At 36.5% G+C, this 25940-nt stretch overlaps 1 protein-coding gene across 2 annotated transcripts in view; it reads right to left on the bottom strand.

The window, feature by feature from the left end:
* The window catches only part of PRKCA (protein kinase C alpha), a 160822-nt gene that overhangs the window by 90048 nt on the left and 44834 nt on the right, over positions 1-25940 (bottom strand). For both annotated transcript variants that reach the window (XM_042802418.1, XM_042802419.1), the window contains exon 3: positions 10536-10618. In XM_042802418.1, coding sequence (XP_042658352.1) covers positions 10536-10618 — 83 coding nt within the window. The remainder of the gene's footprint in view (positions 1-10535; positions 10619-25940) is intronic.

Below are 25940 nucleotides of genomic sequence, written 5' to 3'. Positions count from 1 at the left end.
ACCTCAAAAAACAGACAGTGCTAAAAACGTTTGGCATTCTGCAAGGTTTTCTTAGTGGTCTGTGACTGTGTATGTTCCTTCCAGCTACTAAGTTCAGTGTGCCATAATCAGACTTTTTTTTTTTTAAAAAAAAAAAAACGTAATTGTGGGGGTGGAACCTGATGGAAATGTCTACGGTACATTTTACACAGGACGTGTCATGGAAGAAAATAGATTATTAGTAAGTCTTAAGCATTCTTCCCCCCTAAACCCCAATATCATGACATCATATTTACATACAGTTTAAAGACTGACACAACAAACTTTTGCAAAGGGTAAGTATAAGATGGCAAGGAAATAATTAAATTCAACTCAAATTGCACAACTCAATGTACTCTTAACAATTGGTAAATAAGCACTGTTGGAATAACATCAACTTCAATTTGGGGAATCAGAAAAAGATTTGATTGTGAAATTAGCTCCTAGCAGATTCCTTAATCAGTTGTAGTTACTGCCACTAAAACTGCAACCCTATCACCAAGATTTCTTTTTACTATGGGGAATAACTTCGCTACGAGTTCTCATAATATCACTGCCTAATTATTCTCCAACGCTATCTTATGAGAATCACTGATATTTTTACATTCATCATTTATATACATTTCCTAACTCGCTCAGCAGGATTGCCTCTGTTTATCTATTACCTCTTACATGGATCATCTATGTTATACCGCCTATTGCGCAGCAAAAGCCTAGAAAATAAAAATATGAATTATATTTTTTTTATGATACAGTTATTCAGCATTTGAATTGTTTTGGATTGGGAAAATAAAAAAATATATTCTTTATAAATAAAAATCTTTCAACAGCTATGAACATTCAGAGCTCAGCGACTGTAACAAAAAACTAGCTAAACTACCTGCCCCCGTGTCTCAGGTGCAAGCTCCATAAACTGAAAGACTAACAGGCTGCAATGGAAGACTCATGCAAATGTGCCTTTGGAGTCACACACTTTGTGCAGGCAGTCACCCACCACGTATTTCCTGTAAGTGGGGTGTGTATAAGGAGAGGATTCAGACAGCTCTTTTCAATACTGCAGTAAAAATTTTTCCATGCATCTTCCGCAGGTAGACAAACTAAGAGAGCCAATTCCGGGATTGTGTTGTAAGGCAGAAGAAAGGGGTGGGAATTATAAGTAGTTATAAAGTTCATTAACTTGTTCCTTTGTAATTTAATTCTGTTTTTCTTGAAGATCATTCACTCTAGCTTAAAAGCCATTTCAGTTGCAATAAAAGGAGCCAGTGCTTTAATTTAGGAATAGAAGACACAAACGTTTTCTCAGTAGTTGTTAAAGGCAAATGTGTTCCAGTACACGAACTGTTTTCAACTAACCTGTGAAGCTGCTTCCAGCTACTTAAACGAAGGCATTTAGGTGAACAGTGCCACGAACACCTCTGTACAGCCAGCCAAGAGCAACCAAAACCTGTCTCGGAAGGAGCACTGAACTGGTTGACCAGTAACTAAGCTGTGCATGGGCACGGAGCAGTGGCAAACCATCCCCGGGCAGGTGAGGAGCACGTTCCTGAACACAGGCAGTGCCTGCCAACTGGTGATGAACATAAGGTGGAGAGGGTGACATATGGCTGGATTTTATTTATTGAGATGGGTCGGAAAATAGCACTTGGATTATGAAGCATCCGGTCAGTAAAGAGAGGGACGTTGAATGCTGTCCCAGTTTAAGAGCACTTGATGGAGGAAACTGAGGCACAACTTCCCTGCCATACACACGAACCTCCTTCAGATGCCAGCTGAACACAAGCAAAATATATACTTAATATATACAGAGCTCTTTTTTGCTAGATTTCCTTCTTTAATTTCTCTCTCGTCTATTAAAAGGAGTCTTACCTCAGGACTGATTCTGTTCAATTTGAAATCCCACTGTTAGTATACTCAAATATCCACATTTCAAAATTGGCCATTATAGCTGTGCACAGTATCATTTAAAAACAATATAAAAAATTAGAAAAGTTATATAAGCAAGTTTTCCCTACAGTTAATTTTTGGGGCTTTGAGGTCAAAACCATAAGCATGAAACATTTATTTCTCCATAAACTACTTCAGATACTCTGCAGAGATTCAGATGTCAAGGTAATCACAAGAAAGAAAATACTTATTTTTGCAATAAAAATATCCTTGCTGTCCTGTTAAATTTAAAGTACTGCATTGACTGTGATCTTTTTGAGAACAGTAACATAGTAAGGAATATTATATTTTGACAAAAGTATATTTGGATCGTAATTGTTTTACAATAAGAATATTATCTATTGTCTCCATCTAATAATGCCCATTGCAAACAAAGTCATCATGATTAATAATTTTCATAATTAGAAAACCTAGACATACAAACACATTGAGTTGGTATCTCAATTTGTAAATAGAGGGGCTATATATTTTCTCTGTTTAGGGTATACAATGAAAAATTAATAAATTTATTGCATCAGAGCTGTTTAAGAATCACTTCAAAAAATTCATACAGGCTTCTCTAAGTGAACATATTCGCTAATCTGGCAAGTGACAAACTGTATCTTGACAGATCTTCCTGCCTTTGTGTATCTTTTGTGATGAAGTGAGATTTTTATTTTAATTAAAAAGAAAATATTTCTAAGACAAGATTGCCTATTATCCAAAATTCAGATTATCTATAAAAACATCCCAACCTTGGTGGCTTACAGTTGGTCTCGATGATCTTAAAGATCCTTTCCAAGCTAAATGATTCTATGATTCTATTATATTTATCAGTGATGTTTGTCTGTTGCTCAGGTCACCCATGATGTCAAATATAAATAATAGTCGATTTTCATTATAAAAACAAATGGTTAAAAGCAAATCAGATGTGGCCTGCTGCTGCACTTCATTATCCTTTGAAATAGACTGCAAAGCTTTCCGATTAAAATCCCTTTTTAACTAGTTCTACAGTAAGTCTTAATACTATGCTTTCAGTTACTGTCTCTTCATGAGGGTGCTTGGTTTGTTTTTTCTTTTAATTCCCAAGACCAGTAAAGCAACTATGCTCTTTCACTCTGAAACCAGCCCCCTACATGTAACCAGTTTGGAAGCATAAAGGCCAGTGAGGAAAAAATGAAAATAATAAAAAAAAAAAAAAATTTCAGCATTACCTGGAACAGAACAGAAAAAGAAATGTGGTCAAGACAACTAAACCCTCCAGGACAGCCCGATTATATTAATTTACTCCTGCTTAGTATAGAGGTGTGACACAAGGAAGAAGATCCTTCATCTCCTCTGTATCACAACCACAGTTATCAAACTGAACAGTGTAATGCTGCAGTAAGTGTGGACACAAGCATTGCTCCAAGCCTAAGGCCAAACCCAAGTCCACTACTGTCATTCTGTAAATTATCCTTTACAAATGATAATTTCCCACTGGTCTCCCAGAATGTGAAGTTTTGAGGGTCTTTCTCCTCCCAACTCTAAAATCATAGAAACCATAAAATGAGAAGCATGATGATAAAAGCTTTATGGGACATGTCTCGCCTCTCCCCTAGGTCCGATGAGGGCACAGATAATATCTACAGCACTGTTAGAGAAGAAAACCTCAAACCAAAAATCTGGATTTCTTCTTTCAGTGACCTATTGCAGCAGTTACCCATCATTACACCTAAAAAAATTTCACTCTTATGCAGTTACTTTTCCCTTGCCACAGGCTGCCCCTATGATACCTGGTTACATCTTAACAGACATGGAAAATATTCAAAGGTCATGCTTTAAAGACCTTTAACATTTTAGTTCTTTTCCAAATTCCTCTCCTGAAGAGCTGCAGAATTCTACATAAAACATCTCACTAAAAAATGGAATCATAATTTCTAACAGATCCCTGCAGGAAATTCATCACCTTTGTACGAGAGGTACACTGCTGGCCACTACTGAGTTTATGACCCACTAAAAGACACCGTGGTGCTTTCACAATCAGTTCACACTGATTTTTTTTTCTTCCCCTCTCAGGTGTGATTTTTTTTCATTCATTTTATTAAATTGTATCTGAATACATGAAAAAAAATCTGAATTTAAATCTTGTCCTATAGAGTTCTTGTAAACCCTCCCCTACAGTCAACTGCAAACTGTGTAGCAATTCAATATTCTAATATCCAAGTCACTGATGAAAATATTCAACTCCTGCAACATCCCACAGAACCGCATGGTTGTTCAAATTTAGACTGATTTTTCACATGTGCTTAAGGTACTTAAAGCTCCCAAATAATTTCAATATCAAGAGGCTTATTGACTTAAAATCTTCTCTATACATTTTACCTTCAACATCTCTGAGGTCAGTTAGCCTGCTAAACGGGATGAGATGGCTTTGCTGTTTCATTTTGCGTAAGCCCACATCTGTATCTCATTAATTCATTCTCTTCGAGGTGCTTAAAATACTAAGAACTCACTGCAATTCTGAGGAGCAAAGTCAGATTTAATCTCCCTTGACTTTACAGTCACTTGCTCTCATTTAGATTTTTTTTCACTGTTTAATTTCTTTCTATTTATTTTGCTCATAAACCTCCTTTGGATCCTGTATTATTATAATATGGAAAGAAAATAGTGCTGATCCAGAGATGGTGATGTCTGAGTTCTTGTGCACTCTATATGAAGATTTATAAACTCATACCAACAAAAAATAGTCAAACACAATTCTAAATTACTAGTGGTTTGTTTTTTGTTTTTTGTTTTTTTTTTTTTTTAATTCTATGTGGCATTGAATTAGTACATTTTAATAAATCACATGCAGTTTGAAAACACTTTTTGGTCACTACATTCCATCAACAAAGGCAACAAAGATTTAATTCTTATTTTTAAAGTAACCTTTTTGAAAGAAACTTGACTATTCCTTAATATTAAACTTATTTTAACAAAGCTAGTTACAGCAGCAGACAATTTTTGAGGTTGCTCTTACATTTTTACAGTAGTTTACTCAAGTTTTAAAGCATTTCATCAATGACTTAAAATAATTTTTATGAACACCAAGCACTCTTCCAAAACGAAGTATCTGAATTGGACATGATACTTCATGTAACTTTAGAGTATAATAGCTGCAGGAGCTGTTAAAACGTACTCAATAACATCACTATAAAAGAGTTGGCCGTGAAGAGAAGATGAATAATTTCTATTCAAACTGCAGAGAGCCATTAGAAAGCAGCAAAATAACTTCCTGAGTTGGTATTTTGCTAAGACACTAGAGCTCACACCCTGCCAAGTATTAAGGAAACGTAAAATTTTTTGTTCATGTTAATTTTTATTTCATCTGAAATAGGATATTGTTCCCCAGACACCGTCATTTCAGTACTAGTCAAGGACAACCACTTTATTCACAACTATTATTTTCCTTTTGGCACAAACGCAGACCTTTCAATCTCATATTTCAGCTAGCCTAAGCAAAGCAAAAAGAGGGTGATTTTAAGCTTTTGTCTCTTTTACACTCACCTTTATTAAGGCATTTAATTTTAAAGCAATAAAAATAATTTATTCCTTCTTTTATAGCAATAGAATACTGTAGCAAATAAAAATGTTACATGAGGAGACAATATTTGTACACCACTATTTTTAGAATGATACAGACCACAGGACTTTTATACAGCCAAGTAGTCAGTTTATTAAATACTTGGCATGTAAGAAAGGTTAGGAAATAAGAAAAGGTCTGTTGATAGCATAGACTGAAATCCCTTTTGTTTCCTGAATTACTATATTTAAAGATTCAGAAACTAAAAAATAACTTTTGTTGCAACTGTTAATGTAATTAGAGAAATTACTCCAGAGTTCGTGGAGCTTCCCCTTTCTGCAGGGGATTGCTGCAGCCAAAACATATAGTGAGGAGTTTTGAAAATAACTACGATAGCTATCTCTCTGTACACAATTTATTTTTAAAGTAGTTCAGTTCTCTCTTGTAAAAAGAGCATTATTTGAAAGATCGACTTTGACCTCGCCCTCCAGCCACATGTACACTTTTAGCTTTCATGGAAGTCAGAATGAAGTTTCTGAAAATTACAGGTTTTCTCCCCTTTGGAGTCCTCCTAACCGACTAATAAACCCCACCGCTCGGAAAGGCTCTGTATCCCTGGAGGCTTGCAGCGGGAATGCCGCGCTCTCTCGCCTCAAGACAGATCTATAAATAAGCCCTCGCCATCATGTCCTACATACCCCACAGCCTCAGCAGGGACGTTTGTGAACGCTCACCTGCAAGAGCTGCCTGCAGAAATGCCTCCCTTGGCTGGTAAAGGCAGTTTTGTTTCTGAGTGGGAAATGTTTTGTACATTGAAACATTTTGCATTCTAGCCTTGACTGTCTCCCATTAAGGGTGCATCTATCTGACTGTTAGATTTTGGATTCTCCTTATTAAATAAACCAAAATTAACCAATAATTTTTCTAATGATGTATTTATAAGGATTTCCTCATTTATGCTAAAAGTACAGTGCACGATAATTGAAAATTATAATATGAAATTAATATTATTTTATTAAAAAGTATTTATTGTAATATGTAATATATATTATTATAATAATTTATGACTATTCCACTATGTGTTAGTATTATTATAGTTTATATATATTCCTTAGAATATGTACTAAACATTATTATAATATGTAATTATTATAATTTATAATTATTACTCTGGATAATTTCATTTTATTGATGACAATATTACTCTTACACTTAATGGAAAGGCTACATTATGCAATGACACTGGAGAAGTTGAGCATGCAAATTAATTGTGCACCTGCACGAAATAATTTAGAAAAGGACTTTTAAATATTTAAAAATCTGCTAAATATTATTATAAGCTTTATAGCACACTACATTTCAGAACGAAGCTTGTACTAACTCAGATAGGAATAAATTACTGAATTGTAAAAGGGAGGACATTATAGTCAAACTTTTCAGTAAATTAAAGTATAACATTCTACAACCCTCTGTGTAACAGCACCCACTAATGTAGCACAATTTTAATAAAACATTTATTTTCTGTTTGCTTTTAATCTTCGAAGTGTTTTTGAAACATCGCTTCTGGGCACATATTGAAAAAGATCATTCGGTAACCCAAATACTGAAATAAGGCATTAGGCTGATTTATTTAATCACCAAGGCTAAAAAAACAAATCAGGAAATGCAGTCAGCAATATTAAAGACTATTAACAACCTGCCACATAGCAGACTCTATAACCATAAAGAGATTCTCAATAAAACTAAATGGTCTCACACACAAATATGTGTTCTCCTTTATGAACTTCAGGAGAAACCCCCATGTTTAAAATAAAAACAATCAAGAAGCATTTCAAGAATCAAACCATTCATTATAGATATAGAAGACCTACTCATGAGTGTCACCGCTAAAATTGTCAAACGGTGACTTTCATTTACATCTTATATCACAACTGAGCACTAAGTTAAAAGCAGATTTAATTGTTTTATTCTACTTGTGTTTTAGGATTGACCAAAGCAAATCAGCAATGTATTGCTTGTAGGTATGAACTGTATTTAAAGACCGACCAGTTAAACAGATATTCTTTAATAGGTAAGACTGCTGATCAAGTTCTGGCCCCTTTGATGCTCAACAGGCATTTTGCCAGTGCCACCCGTGAAGCGGTGTTCCACCAGCCCGACTGCTGCTAGAACAGCTGCAGGCGTGCACATCGTCGGGATGAATCTGGCACTGTCACCGACCCTGGCTCGTATCTGACAGTGGTGACCTTTACTCACTTTGGTAATAACAGTCGCTCACCTGATATATAAATTTTGCCTCATAAACTGGCGGTAAGAGTTTCTTAGAGAGCAGGTCCCGTAGCAGACAGCACAGTGCAATGTCAGTACTGGCACTGCCCAAGGACACAATATAGAAGGTGGATGGAGAATGACAGATCCAGAGGATCACCCGAATGCCATCCAGTAGGATGCAAATGGGTCAGCTATACCTAAAGTCATCTGGACTGCAACAAAAGGTAGTGACTATGACTACTTTCTTTTAGAAACAGGAGATGGGGGGAGAGTGGGTGTTGTCACCTGCAGTCTACATGATAGTTTAGTGATGAGAACACTCACCTGGACAGAGGGAGACCTGGATTTCAGCCTTTCTGTAGCTCAAGGCACTTCAAATCCACAACTCCCAAATTCCAAAAGATTGCTTGACCTGCTACACTTTATAGACAGAGCCAATCCGCACACTTCAAAGCTTAAAGAATTTGAGAACTTTCAGAAAAGGAAGGGTATGAAGAATAATTTTGGTTTCTTGTTCCTGCCTTCATGATTGTTTTAATAGTAGAGTCTCCTCTGACAAAATGCACCAAGGAACAATATGAGCAAAGGCAGACTGAAGACTGGCTTCCATCCTGCATTACACCGAGTGTCTGTGAACGCCTGCAAGCCTCTGCATTAGCTTCCAAGTGAGTACTCCAACTACTGCGTTACTGTCAAAAGACTCTTCTTTTTACTTCTGTCATAAAAATTGATCTCAGCTCAGTTAAATGACTTCCTTCAAGAATGCTTTGCTCTACACTAAGTGGAAGGAGATGCTTTATGTACAGTCCTGAATAACTGTCAAAACTCCTGAGGGATGCATTGCAGCCACACTGGCATTTCCTATGCCCTGGTCCCACCCGATATGCTTAATGAACCTTTGGCAGCGTCTCTTTGCACAGGTAATCAATGTAACTGCAGGAATCCTGACTTCTTGACCCTGACTTGATCTGTGGATGTCCTTAGCTCCTGTCCTATGCATCCATACATAGCAGGGCCCTTAGCTTAAATACTCTGAATCTCACTGTCGGAGCAATGCTCTTTTGGGGCATCGTGACTCTTAAATAGCAACAAGTAACCAGGACTCCAGCAGGAGCAGCCAATGAAAGAAAATTTGAGTTGAGGAGCTAAGTGCAAAAAAGTGAACAGAAATAGAGATGGCTGGAGATACAGATGCAAATGAAATAACGGAGCAGTTCATGAGTTACAAGAATATGGAAAAAGTTGAACAGGTGAAAAGAAAGGCTTCTGTTGCAACTATATTTTTAATATTCAGTTGATTTTAGCAATGATATTTTAAGTACTCTGAAGCTTTTTGTAAGCAGTTGCCAAAGTAGCTCGTAGCAACTGAAGCTAGCTGATCCCTGGGGAAAGGTACTGTTCAGGAGCAGAGTCATGAGAGGGTCACCTCGGCATAAGTGGGGAGGGGGCTGGGGGGAGGTTAGGAAGAGTTGGATGTTGAGGACAGCAGTGGTTCTGCCACCAGCTTCCATGTGCTGCCACACCTGCCAGCTCTCACCCCCGTGCAACTCTCTGTGACCAGTGGAGAAGGACCAACTATGACTGAGCTCACCAAAGACCTGGTCTGCTCTCTGGAAGTGACTGTATCAGCTAAAACAGGAGAAACCCAACAGGGCAACTGCATTCCTAACCTAAGTATTCTTCTTATGCACCTAAATTTAGATTATGTGAAATATTTTAAAAATAAACCGTCCTTAAAATTCTTCTCAGTTCTTTGACATTTCCCTGTATTTAAATTTAAAAATGAGAAAACTTCTTAACATCTCAAATTTTCCAAAACCCCTTGAGGCTTCTGCCCATATATTGTTCATTGATCTCATGGCTAGCATATTAAAACAATTCATGAGAAGCTCATTAAAACCTAGCAAGAAAAGTCTTCTGATGCATTTCATCAGAGGAGATAATAGCCTACAATCTAGAGCATGAATATGTTATAAGAAACAAAACAGACCCATTCAGACAAAGAACACTTGGAATGTATTGTTCCCATAAGCAGATGTTAAATTACTTCACTGTAAAATGGAATTTACAAAACCCAAAGAAACGTTATTTTTGTGTGAACAAACAAGATTAGTTTATTATTTCAGCAGGGTGACACAAAATTTTTGTACATGTGTCTCACCAAGTAAGCAGATGTGTTGAATGTAAAAAATGGTTGTTGACCAAAAATACCACATATATCTAGAAGTATTGACAGAGTAAGGTAGAACAGGTGTATCCTGACTGGTATACTAGCTCAAGCATGAATATAGTTGTTTCAAAAACCTATCACAGATAAGTCAGCTGGCTCAAGATTAAACTGTCATCTTAGTGGAACTACAGATCCTTGTGTGCAGAGAAGACAAGGATCAGAGTCAACTCTCAAGATATACCTTGAGATAAGATGGATACAAAGAAAGCTCAGAGAAAGCCTCAGCCTTTCCTGGGAATTGTTAATATCAAATACATCCAACATAAAGCAAAATGAAAAAAAAGTGCTGACTTCACCCTTAGGTAAACACTTCAGGGTTGTCATGTCCTGAGGGATATTGTTCTCAGGCACGTGTTCATTGTTACTTTTCTTATCAAAACCAAATCTTACAGTCCATAAATATTCATTTCAGAACTGTTAAAAACCACTCAGACTGCAATTATCTACCATAAAGAACCTATTGATATTGTTTGTAATTCATTCTCACAGTTAGGTATAACAACATGAAACTATGTGTAAAAGCAACATATTAAATGTCAATGTACTTACATCAGTGTCAGGTCCCTTGTCAGCCCCAGGACAAGAGAAGGTAACAAACTCATGGCATCTCTTATGAACCACAAAACAGCAAACTAGTAAGAAAAGAGAAACCAGTAGTTAGAATGGCATAGGTTTTGGTTGTTGTTGTTTGGTTTTTTTTGTTTGTTTTGGTTTGGTTTGGTTTTTTTTTTTTTTTTGTGTGTGTGTTGTTTTTTGTTTCTTGTAACAAATAGGATTATAGAGGAAATAAAACTCAGTCATATATTTCACCTGTAAGTTAATGAAAGAAAGCAGAGCCTAACATTAAATACACACAAGAAAGGCAGACATCAAGTACACAATATAGAGGAGATAATCATGCCCATTTAAAAATCAAAAGACTCTACACAGTGATAAATTTTTAACATTTAAGACAGCCCACAGTGTTAAAATACAGTGTGGGATGAACAATTATATGAAGCCACATTTCCGGAATCTAAATCCGTATCTGTAACAGGAACTGTTGATGTGCATTCAGGCAAGAGCAGAAGGCATAAATGAGGAATGTTCAGCTGGCATGAAACCCATCCTTGGGTAGGGGATTTGTTCACCTGCATGTCTTGGTGAAGATGTCGATGAAGATCCAATGTCTTTACTAGTTAATTACTTCTATGAGAAACCAAAGCTCTGAGTTAAGACTTGTAGAGAACAAAGTGTTCTCATATCACAGAATGACAGGAGATAATGGGAAAAGAAAATTAGCTCCTGATTACAATGAGACTCCCATTTAAAATTTATGAATGATCTCAAAGAACTTTTTCTTTCTGAGATAAGGAAAGCTCATTTTAATTTAATTATGTCATGTGACCAAGGCTACAGGTTGTCACACAGCATAGGTCATACATGTCACCCCCAAACCACATAAAAAAAACAATTTGCTTGAGTGTGCTTACTTTGAGAAGCAGGTATTTTAGCTTTTCACCCTCACTACAGATTCTTTCTTAATGTTAAGCTTTGTTCAGATATTTCAAAATTGGTCCACATTTCAATAAAACAGAACAATCTAGATTTCAGATTGTGAAAATCTTGAAATAAACACCGTATCATCAAGCAGTGATTTGGGTGATGATAATGGAATGATTCAAAAGTAATTCACAATTTCTTTACAGATAATACATTCCCTGAACACTTTAAATTTTGCATTTCCAATACACAAAAATACACTATTTCAAGGGACACTTCTAAAGAATAAAACAGATTTCAAATGATTGGCAATTGCAAACACTGAATTTCCTCAACTTCAGAGGAAACCCAGTTACATTATCTCAGTTTTCATGAGGCATCTTTAACAGTTCTCTTTCCCATATAAAGCATATGTGAATTCCTTTCACCTAATGAAGAGAGCCAAGAAAAATGTTATCGAGTGCACCTTCATGTCATTGCAGCACACGATGATTCCACCATAATGCCAGGCTGGCCTCATTCACATCCTTAAGTCACCCATCTGGCTTTAAAGCATTCTAATCCCCCTTATATCTTTCTCCAGCTATTTTTCATCATCATCCCATGCAGCAATTGTTTCCAACTGTTCTATTTCTGACATAGCATATGTTTATTCTTTGGGCAAATGGAATAAAATGGGTTTTGCTCCACTGATTCCAGATAAGCTCTGCCGAATTCACATGAGCCAGAGCTCTGGCTGAATGTATGCTTCCCACTTGGTTGTCTAGTTTCTTAATCAATCTAAATTCCAATGAATCCTACAATTATAATTTTGATGCTTTGTTTCTACCAACCGAAGACCACTAAGTGGGAATTACTATTAATACTACTTGCAGCTGAAAAATGTTTCGTTTCCAAATTCTAATTTTCGTTCCAAACCTTCCACTCTTGAAGACTAGTCTGATTTATGTTTGCAGGAGTAAACCACGAGCATAAATAAAATCTTGTTACATCCTTCAGAAAACAAAAAAGTTAACTAATTACTTTTGTATGCAGTGATCATACAGTTGCAAAATACAACATAATAATCTATGCAAAAGATCTGAGAAATATCTCTGGAAAGGTAATAGAACTGAGATGCTTTACCTTTGCCTGCCCTTCAAGTAAGGATCTTAGACTGGCTACTCCAACTCTGCTTTTACTCAGCAAGAGTGTATGTTACAAAAAACCCTGCATATTTGGGCATCTATTTCAGGCAATATTTATGAAATACCATAGTCACATCCTATCTCTGAGTTGACAGCCTCTCATAGAGTGTTAAAGAATTCATTCAACTAGAGACAATGTCGACCTTGTTTTTAATATGATATAAGTGTCAAGATAGATAAGTAGGAAAAACAGTGTCACTCTGCTACAGCTTCATTCTATGGCTATGAACTTTAGCAACTAACTTCCGTGACAATGATGCTAATCACACTACAATGGAAACTCCAATTCAGCTGCCAAAATAAGTAAACCAGACAGCATTTGTCCTTTAGGAATGTAGCTACAATTCAAAAAAAAAGTCACTTATTAAGGCTTCAACTATCAGTGTTGACTACTGAACTATTTAAAACCTTTCTGTTCAGTCTACTAATTGACTGCTGTGTGCACCTCAACATAGCATCTCAATTCTTTATCTTTTATTTCCTATTTGAATTTCTATCGGGTTACCTATCTCCTCTGGTTCTTTAGTAAGCAATTCGAAAGCATCAGACCTGTGTCATCTTTTGAGAATACTCAAATGAGAACCAAGTAGTTTGACATAAGCAACAGAATAGGCAACTGTCATGGAATCATAAATCTAAAGGGAAAAGAGTAAGGATGAACTAAAACCACTTGTTAGCAGCCATCAATTCCATGCATAAAATCTAACATCCAAATTTTCATTTTGAAATCCAGCCATTAGAGTGCATTTTAGCATTAGTTTTTACAGTTTCTTAATTTCACAAAGCAATACAGAGCTAGAGAATTCATGTAAAAACTTACTTGGTTCGGATAAGTGCAAACAAAATCTCATCTGCTTGAAATAACATGACATTTTTTTTAGGAATAGAGATCAAAAATAAGCTCGCACTTGTTACTTGTTTTGAAAAGATGTTAATAGCTTCACATCATTTATTGCAGCTGTTGAGAAGTCACATTATGTTCACCACCTTCTTGTAATGAAAGTTATATTACACTACTAGGCAGAGACTGCCAGGAAATTTCTTGCTTTATATTTTAACAAGCATGTAAGTAGAAGCAAGCAGGCACACATTATGCAGAGCAGCCCAAGAGCAAGTGGTACCTCGAGGCTGACAGTTAAAATTAAAAAGAAAATTACTGAGGTATTTTCATGTTCTGACAGCATGGTTTTGGTCTGTGGTATATATAACATGGTTGTGAGCTTCCATCCTTTCCAGCTCTGGACTTGCTGGAGACAAATACCCTCTGAGCAGCCGAGGGAGGGAGCAAGGGGAGGGCACGGAGGGAAGGGAGAGAACAAAACAGGCCTTGTGTTGCAAAAACAGACTAACTGCTAGTTCTCCACTGGCATGCTGCATCCCTCACCCTCCTTCTCCCAGCAATGCCGCAGAGAGCAGAGAATGCTAAATGAATACCATGAAGACAAGGAAGAACGTGCTAAGAAGCATTCAGTGCATTCTCAAAGCAAACAAGCAGAAGCTGCACTACATGATTTGTGGGATCTATGATACATAACGGAGGGCAAGCAATTCTATCCAACACTCTTCTTTCAGTGCATAATACTGAGAAAAACATGTCATTATTAATAATGTATATATATATACACTCAGCAGTCACTTAGAGTTACAAGGCACTGGCATAAATTTCAAACTGTTTTCCAAATTACACGATGTGTGAAGGTTATCATGATATATTGTCGGGTGCGAGTTATCTGATAAAAAATACTGTTACTAGTAGCTTTCATACATGACACAGACTGATGAGACAGAAATTAAATATTACAATAATAAATAACAGAAGCAATCTTCTCTATTAGATGATCTATGAAGGAGAAAACCCATTGTTGAGCCCCAGTCGCCTACACATCATTTAGCCATATGTCTGAAAAGCTCTACAACCACAAGAACTCCAAAGAACTAGGGGCAAAATATCAAGACAAAAGCAATATACTTTACGATTTGGAATTATTAGAAAATGTCCAACAGCTATTTTAAAAAATCACTTTTATACTCCCACTTGTGGAAGAAAAACAACAGGCAAGATGAGCCTTTCCGATAGACATGAATATCTCGACTACACCACAGTATTTAATTATTCAGTAAAACAAATTAAGCTGCAAATATAAAGGGTGCAGAGAATGCATTTCTAAGAGAGTCTAGCTGAACTGCCAGTTGTCATCTATAGAGAAATCAGTGAGGTTTTTCAAGTCATTTTTGACTCATTTTTGTAATAGTCAGGATTATTCTCCCAACTCAAATGATAAATTTATAAAATCTTAACCACCGTAAAAATTGTGTATCATCTTCCCATCTAAACAAACTTCAAATATGTGGCTCCACTGTCATGACATCATTAGTTGCCCAACAACAGGTATACATCTTCTTGCCTACATAATTCGTTTCTAGGTTTCAAGTATTGATTCTTCCAAAGGAAGTGGTAGAAGAGGTCTGATTGGCAACAACAGGGAAATAACTCTGTGTACACTCAATATTTGTTGTTTGGTTTCTGCTTTTGGGTTTTGAACAAGAATTGATTCTGAATTGGACTAAGGAGTTAAAACAGAAGTATAGTAAGCATGAAATCACTCTGTGCATTACTCTCAAAACGTACTAAAGAACTTTAAGGGCCTCTACAGTAGCTTGGAGCGCTGCATAATTTTTATGTTGCTGTTTCGCATGCTTTGCATTTTCAGTGAGGCCACAAAATTTCCCCAAGGGGCCCATATTACTGGCTGACTTGTGTTTTCTGCACGACACCAAGCAATGAATGAATTTGTCACATGGCATGCATTAGTTCATTCTAAGATCAAATATAGCAATTACATTAAACAAAAATAGGGTACTAATTCAAAATAGACAAATAATTTAAATACCAATTACATTTGTTATTTAAATAAGCAGTACTGTTTAAATAAATTTACTAGAATAGTCTAAACTCAATAATAGAGTATTTCCAGAGCAAGAAGACTAACATTTAAGAAGAAGGATTTAGCAATACTTGTCTTTCTCTTTTTGTGAATATATTATAACTTGTAAAAAAATAATGAAAATCCCTTTTATATTAAATATAAACAAGGCTGTAGATTATAAACCAAACACAAGTCAGAAGCAATGCTACCTTTGAATATTATTAACATACTAAATCCACAGGGAATTTTTTAAAATTACATTACTCTAACTTTTTTAACATATATAATTTATAATACATCAGCTAGTTTTTCTGCCAATGTTTCACCCCATCTAGAAGAGAGTGCTATCTCAAGAGAGTACCCAGGCTAACGCTTACAACTGCTATATGCAATCTTTCTACTTGGCATTTACAACACTTCTCTCACTACAACAGCCTACAGCCCAGCGAAATACAGTCTGTTCCAGGATAACATAGTGAAGAAAAACAACCGTCTCTCCCCATCACCTTAACCTGTTACTAAGCTGCTTAAAGCTCTTTTGTAACACCACGAGGTCACACAGCACCTTTACAGCACTAATCTGCATAGTGCTACACATTGCTTGCTTCATGGATTATCTTTATTTTCATTGCATTTTCTGCAAAACTCAAACTACCTTCTCAAAGCAGCATCAAACACCTGTGCTGAAGTCAAAATATAGAGACTACATGAAACCAATATTGATAAATGGCTGATTTCTACTTCTAAGTCTCAAGTCTATCAGTCAGTAATTGGGTTGCATATCCTCAGGTTCATACATCTGACCTTGCTGCACAGACTTTCTTTTTCAATTTTGTCAAATTCAATTAGGCTAAATAAGTTGGGGGGAGGACATAAATAAGATCTGTACTACATATTTTTAAAAATGAAAGAGAAAGTAATGGTTAACTGCAACAATATCTTATCTGTGTGAAAGGATTAAACAGATCATCTGGACAGTCTTAACTACTCAGGTTATTAACTCCTTTACACTAAGTATAAAACAGATGGATGTCGCTGGTAAGCTGGCTTTGCAAGATCTTCAACAGTGTATAAATACAGTCTGCATGCCTGGCAGAGAAGGCATATACATTTTCATTTACCCAAACAATTTCCACAGACCTGGTAGTACAGTGGGATAAAATTACAAATCTATACCTGCAGCTATATATGTAACATTTTTAAAACAGTTTGGATGTAGTGAAATACCTCACCTAACTTACTCAGATTTGTCTGAATATTATATTCAGACACATATTATACCAGTTTTCTCATTTCTGCCTTCCGTTACAGGGAATAGAAGGTATATGATACTGTTTTTACCCCTAAAACTGTAGTGCAATGTTTGCAAAACTGAGGATGAGTTTCAAAATATTGAAGTATTTAATGTAACATGAAGTATTCAACATTGTTTCTATCTACTTGCTAATTATGTACGTTTAGAAAGACAAAGAACTGTTTCTATGTAAAGTCCTTGCTAAAATTTCACAAAGCTATTAATCTCTCTCCTTTGAGGTGTCCCATTTTATAAATGAATAATAACCCAGAAGTCATCTATCAAAAAATGGTGCTGGAATAGCTATTTCAAGAACTTGTAACAGCAAAAAAGATGACCCACAATCACAGACTTTTTATATCACTCTGTAGTTTGAATCCACTTCAGCTTAAAAACCTGCTGATCTTAACACGTTGTATGCCAGCAACAAAGCCACTCTGGGTGTCTGCCGTAACCTGCTTTGTAGCTGTGTACAAGCACATCAGTGAGGAACAGCACAGCTCTTCCAATTAAAGAACTAACACAATACGAAAGTCCACAAATGTTTCTTGTGAACACTGAACTTCAGTTCTTTAGATTTTTTTCAACTAATTCAGCAGTGACCCTAATCGCAGAAATGAGATGTCTTAAATAAAGCAGCTGCCTCTGGTTTGATGTATTACCTAGTGCAAAAATAAAGGGCTGAGAAAGAAAGCAGTACAAAGCAGCACAGGCTGTACATATTTTACGACTGAATGAAACAACGGGATACAAGATGAAACCGATCTCCAAAAGGCAGCTATTGGATTTTGTTTTGCAATAAAGCTGGAATCCTGGATGCCAACAGAAAGCAACAAACTTTGGGAAAATCACGGTAACTGCCTCTACCAATGCTGCAAGACACAGTCTCCCTGAATCCCAGTCACATCATCTAGCATGAAAAAAGTATTACGTCCTCAATGAGTAAACCTTCTCTAAACCGAAGAGCAATCGCAATGGCTCTGCTCTTACAAGGCCTGGCGCCATCACGCGCCACGTTCTTCCAGTTCTGCCCCTGCCCACCGAGCCCAGGACCAGCTTGTCGGAGCCCTGGCTCTCCTGCTGCCAGCCGAGCTGAAAACTTTATTGTTCAGTCATGAGATGCCTAATGCACACAAGACAAATGCCCGAAAGACTACACGATTTCTGAATCTTTCATCTCACGTTAAATCACCCACAATGTCAATTTAATGCAGCCTGCACCACGCTTCACAGTAACGTCTGAATCCATTCACAGCTCCAAGCATGGAAAACCGATGAAATACAGAAAGCATGCTGGTACAGCTGTAAGGTTTTACCATGAAGTTTTTAGAAATAATTTAGAATATTTTAGTACTAATGTTATGGCTTGTTTTTCTCAGCACTAAATAATTTAATGATATCAAGCTTCTGGTGGCTGTAAACCAAAACATTTCCTTCTTTGAGTATGATTTGTATGGACACAAATATAACAAGTGAAATGCCAGATCTGAATGCCAAGAACTGAACATTAAGTATTGTAGTTTATTTTGAAATTAAGTATAGGCTTTCAGTTCTGTTTGAGAAACCTTATAACATACTAACAAAATTAATGAACCTTACTTTCCAGTAAACACAATCCACACACTAATTCCATTATTGCCAAAGGACGGCATTTATTTTTCTTCAGGATGGGAAGAAGTGAAGCCAGGATGACATTGAAAAAGATGTCTGAAATGTGAACAGAGCCATATCCCAGGTACTAAGCTACAAGACATAAACTTCCTGTAACACCTGTTTGGACACAATCCTGATAAGAGAACACTTCACAATTGATAACACAGCAAAGATAAATCACATAATTCTACATTTACTTACATGTGCAAAAGTCACTAAAAAGATGATAGAATCCTTTGATGTTAACTTTCACATAATCATGATTACAGATTAGCACAATGGGGCTTCAAATGTATTACGGCAAAACACTCATACATTGCATATTTACTTTATTTATCTTTGTAAAGGAAGGAATCTCATTTTAAAGGATGAAAGATCTAATCCCACAAAACAAATGTTATAACAGCATTTATGTGCCATTTAAAGTTTATGTGCGGTATAGAATTATATAAATTTAAGTATGAAGAAACTCATGATACTGATCCACAGAAACATAAGCCCAGACACAATTCCTTCTCTTCAGTCCAATTTCATTTGTGCTTTCTAGTTTCTTTCAGCATGGGGAAGGCCGAAATCACAAGACAGCTATAAAACTTCTTAAATCTTGTCACAAAAACCTCACCTTGTATTGCTTAAGGATTATCTCTGTAAGTGTCAAACTTGCTATCTAAATGCACTTTAAACTGCAACAATTAGCTCATTTTTGTTTGCACAATTAATCAGTTCTGTAACCTGTTCTATGGTACATTCTGTGCTAAAATGTCTGCATTAAAAATGAAAGATACTAATTTTGTGCCTCAAAGGCACAAAAATCCTTGAAAGGCACTATTTAGTCTCTTGCTGACACTACACCAAATCATTTTGATATAATGAAATTGTCAGTATTCACTGTATTACTGTATTTGCAGTGCAATAAATAGTATCTTTAGTTAGAAAATATACAGGCATTCCCATTTGGTACTGGATTGCAATGGCTGGTATGATTCAGATTTGGTAATGTACTCTGCATTAGCTCTAATTTGGTAGTTTTCTTTTCCTGGACACAAAAAAAGGTATTAATACATAAACATTACAGTTCTAGTAATTTATAACTTACATGAAAATAATGGTCCAATCAACTAACAAAAGGGAAGATGTTAAAGATACGTGACCACCACCAACTGGCACCAACTACATCAACCCGGGGCGGGCAGCAGGCGGTAGCTACAGTAGCGTGGCCCTCAGTGCCAAGTGCTAAGGAATTGCTTACTACAGAATTCTCCAGCTTATAGTTATTATAGTTTGAAGACTTCTAGTTGACAGCTGATTACCACGTTGCCCTCACGGTGACCCACCAGAAGATGCAAAGGGTAAAAGCAGGGGATGGGACGTATATTGGAAGAAAGCGTCACACAACAGCGGCTCCTGATGGTCTATGGTACGAGCCTCTCGCCTCCTCTTCTCTCCAGGTTTTTGGATGACTACAACTTCACAACCAAAGAGCCAGCAGCCACTCGCCACTCCTGCCCTGCGGCCTCCAGAAGTTCCATTCCAAGAAAACACAGATTTTTTTTTATTTATTGTTTTTTAATTGTAATAATTATTCTCTTCCTCTCTCAACCTATCAAAAGTGTGGCTTGAATAGCATAAAGCAGTTTAAAATAAAAAGGTTCAAAAGATATGGCTGAAATTTTCAAAAGGTAAGGAGGAAAAAGAGAAAGTTCATCTCCTTTTGGGCATGAGTGATACTAATAAAACCAACTGATAATCACTTTAGACACTCTTCTCAAAGCGTTCAGTCTGGTTTTTAATCTTACCTACCCATTCTGTTTCAGTAGTAGTATTATATCAAGACACTGAAGAGGTTTTGTTAATTTGAGATTTTTCCTGTTGCTGTTTCTCTTCATTATTTTTATGTTACCCAACAGATGCCCAATATTTGTTGCAAGTCTTATCTAATTACATACATCGTATTAAAGGGTCATCTGCTAGAAACTTCAATATTACTTTCCTAGTCTCATCAGTCACTGAAAACATAGTTTCATCCCAAAGTAACTGCAAGTTCTCAGGAAAAAAACCAACGTGCACCAAGAAGTAAAACACATTAGACCAATTATAGTTAGAAATTTATCGCCAACGTAAGACAACACAGAAGACAACAAACACATAGAGAAACAGATTACAGAATTAAGAAAATAAGCCCTCAGCCAATAGGTGGAACACTATTTTTCCCCAGTAGGTTTGAAGGGTACATTATTTACCCATGACAAGTAGATTAATTTCTTACGTTTGGTAGTTATCAAAATTACATGGTTGGTAAATGACATAAGTTACAGTAATTCATTCCAAATAGCAAAAGTGGTATTTATAGGAAATACCTGTGGGCTCAGAGGCAGGTAGTACATACATAACAAAATATGAAACCATGGAAACATGTCTTGTAATTATGAATGAATAATTTGCATTTGCAGTACAACATTTAAAGAAAAAAAATTTCAAAAAATAGAAGTGCTTGAGATGGGAGATCTGCAACAAGAAAACAAGTATGGCAACAGTCAGTGGAATCTGTCACCATACAGTCATTGTAACTTTTAAAGTTAAAGGTACATTTTGAGCATGAATTCAGGAAAACTCAATTAATTGTACCCCTCAGTCTACTAATTCAGCACTAAGCTTTCATGTAAAGCCCTTCTTCACACATTTTGGTTCCCAGCACTTTGCCAGCTCAAACGTTTGCAGTCTCAGGGAAACACTACATCAGCATGCAGAGCTGACATAGCGATGATTTCTTAAGTCATGGTTAAGTGACCACTTTAATTTGACATAGGGCACGTTGCTGTCAAAACCAGTGGCCCTGTCTGCTTGCTTCTATGTCTTAACATTTATGCAGTCAATTTTTTTCTGGCAGGGTTAGGTTTTAGCTGGACCAGTTCCCTGAGCTAGCTCAATAGACAAAACATAAAAGTTCATGTAGCACAAAAATAGAACTCCAAGACCACCATAGTAGCCTAGATTTATACTAGATAAAGCAACCATGCAATACCAACCTCTATGAATGTTAAAACCCAGCCCATCTTGCATGACTAAGTCAAAGAACTGAGATTTCTTCAGTTTGTCTACATGGTTGACAAGGATTTAAAACCAGTTTTCAAGCATAGACAGCACTCCTAAAATTTGATCTTTACCTCAAAATGCTCCCCAGAATTTAGCCTACAACTGAGTTCTTAGTTCTTATAAAGAATAACGGCTATTCTTGATATTAAGTCATAGACAACTTTGACTATGAAAATAGTATACAAGCATTTTCCACTGTATGGTCATGACATATTTGTGCAGTTTTTCCTGGCTCACTGAAGCAGCAATATAAACATTATTTCTTAGTTTATGTCAGACAGAATGAGTAGTGTTCTCATGATATGGAAAGGTAAACACTATTTCCTATTCCATATATTTACTAAAAGCAATATATTAGCGTAAGTAAAAAATGAGGCATGAATGTCAGCTGACATTCATCTGAGCATAATTGCTTACAACAGGCCAAGAATTTTCAAGCAGCAGTAAGAGACTGGAATTCAGTAAGCCATGACTCACCCCAACCCTCCCCACCCCCCAGAAAAAAAAACAAAACCAAAAAGAAGAGATTGCAACTCATTCCTACTCACCATGGAACATTTGTAAAGGGTCTACAGTCCAAAAGTGAAGCAAATTAGTATCTGTCAGTACTGTCTTTTCAGACTATTTTTATTCAAGGTTTTACTGTATGACATATTAGCAATTTAGAAGAGATCATAAAGGCAACTGAAAAAATTAAAGCGTTCTCTAATTGCACATCATATCTATCACTTGGTAAGGAAACCATACCAAAATTTGAGCTTTCAGTTGACAGATTTTAAAATCACAGATTACAAATAAGTAAGAAATCTGTTTTTCATGTGTGTTAAAAAAATAAGAAAAACTTTATGATTATTTATTGAAAAGAAACCACTTTCTTTTGAACTTTAAAGTTTTTCTGACATAACTATTTTCCCTCACTAACTTAACTGTCCCACTTCTTACATACAGTGCAACAAAGCAATTTAGCCTTTTTATAACATGTATTTAGCATCCTTAGAAACTGGTCTTTTACAAAGTCTCCACAATGCATTTATGGATACCTGATATGCTGTATTATTCCAAAACTAATAAAAGTACTAGTGGATCCCTCCATTCTAAAAGGTAAGTTACTGCTAGAGGCATAGTATAAAGCACCCTGCTAGGTATCTGGATAAGTTAAAATGGATCTGTTCTATTTTTCCGCAATAAGAATTAAGTATAGGTCAGAAAAGTCTGTGTCGTTAGACTCTCTACTTAACTGTAACACTCTTCTAGTGCTCCAGGGAGCTGGGGAGGGGGCGGGGGGGGCTAGAAAAAAACCCAACCAACAGAAAACAGACACTCAGTCTGGCATCCAGCCTCAAAATGACATCTGGGAGCAGTTAGTCACTAGATACATAATGCATGAAACACGGATCGGCGTTCTGCCGGGCAGCATAGCACAGCAGTTGGTTGCTATCAGGTCCCATATTTCCAAACCACACCAGTCCAAGAACAAAAGTGCTTGCATCCACACATGCAAGTGCGCAACTATGCATGCAAGAAAATAGATACAGTCACAGCAAAGGAACATGCACATACTGAACTGTTGAGTAGTTTCCATGAATCCATATAGAGAAAAAAAACATGGATACCAACATCAAAGCATTTCAACAGGACGAGACTTCTTCGTTGTGCTAGGAAGCCCATACAAAGATGATGGGTGAAAACTGAGAACAGACAAAAATTCATCAAGGTTTCTTGAACAGAGTACAGAATCCAGAAAGTCTGTGGCAAACTACCTCGCTTAAGCAGTTTCCCCAGTGCTACAGTCTATGTTTCTGCATCTCTTATTTCACAAATCGCGTAATTCAGACATTCAACATTGCCCACTGAATGTCGAAATTCTAATAGATCGATGTCTGTACTTCGCAATGTTTATCCTTAGGCCTCGGTTGAGTAACAAACTCCCATAGCTAGTTTGGAGCAAGATTAAAAAAGCCACTTTTTCCCTTGTAAGATTTGGATTTAAGTCCTTATAATCAATAGCCTGAATAATGCCCTTTTATATAATGCAGGTCATTCATTACATCTCACCCACACTTCTTAAATGCTGTTTAATATTTCTGATTATGAGTAGTCCATTATTTCAGCCCAAAATAGTTTTTATTTTCAATCATTTTATGACTTTTAGTGCTGCACACTGCAGGGTGCTTAAATCCTTCACAAATTGAGTAAAATAACGCAGTACAACTGCATGAAACCAAGTGATTTATATAAAACTGCATGTTCTCTCTGTAAACAATGTGAAACTGTTACAGAAATGGATGGAAAAAATAACAAATTCCAATAGATTTCAACTGGCATGAAAACAGATGAATCCTACATGAATTATGTTGAAGTGGTATAATAAATGTAGAACTAACTTCAGGCACCAAAGTTTGAAAAAGTGCATCCCACACACAGAATAATATCATACATCAACAAAGTACTATATAAGAAATCAAACTTCCATTAATACCTGGATGCAACATGAATTTTCAGTGTGGCAGGAACTTTGCTTTAAAGCTGTCATGATTAATTTGCGAATATGTCATTCATAAATTCAGTGCGGAATGTTAAAATGGGACTAAACTGCGTCTTAGGCAAATAGCCAGGAGAGGGGGAGAGAATGCAAAGACATCACAAAAGAGCACAGCTGGAGTCTCTCCATAGAAAGTTTCTTTGGAAAATAAGTGTCTTCACTAGTCTGGGTAAAAACATCCCTCCAAATTGGAGGGCAAACCTACAACTAATGTCTACAGTTTCAGTGCGGCAAGAATTCTCCTATGGCACAGGCTGTCTGTGCTTGATGGGCAGAAAAGAAGCTAAACAACCTCAGCCTGTCAAATTCTGTACTAAAGAAAGGAGCATTAGTCTGTAGTTTCGCAGCTCCTCCACACAGGCATAAACCAGCATCCCTGCTTAAAGACAAGTTGCCGGTACCTGCCCCACTCCCCAGCTGCTTATTCCTGCCCCAGACCAGGCTCTTTTTGCTGGCACTCTTAGCTGAGTAGGCTCAAGGACACTTATCCAAGGATTCCCTCCTTGGCACATGACTGATATGCTGATGCAGCAAAACCCCCAAGTTACTGCACAAGTAAGGACTGGTGTGCAGGCAATTAGTCAGGCACTGCATGAACCGCAGCTCCAGGGCAAGACCAGGCTATTGCCAACTTGGGGCGGTTTACCTGGGCTGTGGAACAGCACCAACGTCTTCACAATGAAGATCAGATGGGAAAATTCCTGTTTCAGGTTTTGTCCCATTTCCCCAGCCATCAGCGAACTCATTTATTTTAACATTACGTACCACTAAAGCCAGAGACTGTGCTTTGAAATATTAATTGTCAAATTCTAGGAAAAAAACCACAGAAGCTGCCTGAGTTATATTAGATGTGATTGATGAGAATTTCTACAATGGAAAAGCCAATGGATGCATTTGTTCTGAAACTCACTGACTGGATAAAAGTCCTTATAAACAGATTTATGAAAGTGACTCAGAATTTGGAACAAATTGAAGATGAGCAACAAAAAAAGGAACAGAAAAAATGTGCTCTATTATTTTTAAAATGTGCAGTGCTGACAACGTGCATTGAAGCTGCTGAGGATAGAGCTCCAGTTTCTTTATTTCAATGCCTTTTTATTTGTTTTCTTCTCTGTACTGCCTTACAGTACAACTGCAGAACTAAGAGGGATTTTCACATTTTCAGCTTGGACATACTTCTGCTAAGCAACAGCTAACACTAGTACTACTAATAATAGTAATACCAGGTATTACTGTAATCAGGAATTCATAATTAATTTCCCTGTTGCATAATAGAATCTCATTCTTATCACAGAACTTTCATATTTCTGTAAACCAGATGTTTTTAAAAGACACTATTTCAATTGATTTAAGCTTTTGTAGAAAAGCCACAGAAAATTATAAACTTTTCTTTTAAGCTACTGATACATAGCATAAACTGGTATTTCATGCATCTTTGTGAGGGAAAAAAGATCATATTTGTGTCTTAAAAGTACACAAATGTGGGGTTTTTTTTTAGTTTGGATTTTACATCCGTTCACAAAGACGTTAACACAGTAAGTCTATTAACAAATGTGAGGGGTTTTACAAGTTCAATTGTGGTAATTAGTCGTATTTCAGCTTTAAATGACTCTCTGATCTAAAGAAAAAGATTATGGCTTTTCTTCTTGCTCTGTTACCCAATTGGCATTTAAGTCAATCTGCTAAAAGTGTATCTGCTTCAATGGAAGCTCAAAATAACGCATTAAAGAAATATGCAAATCTGAGCTTTTTTTTTTTAATACTTTAATCTAATAA

Source organism: Tyto alba, unplaced genomic scaffold (genome assembly GCF_018691265.1).
Source record: "Tyto alba isolate M040663 unplaced genomic scaffold, T.alba_DEE_v4.0 Super-Scaffold_39, whole genome shotgun sequence".
NCBI lineage: Eukaryota > Metazoa > Chordata > Aves > Strigiformes > Tytonidae > Tyto > Tyto alba.
Note: the sequence above shows the minus strand (reverse complement) of the source record. Positions and strands in the feature narration are given on the sequence as shown.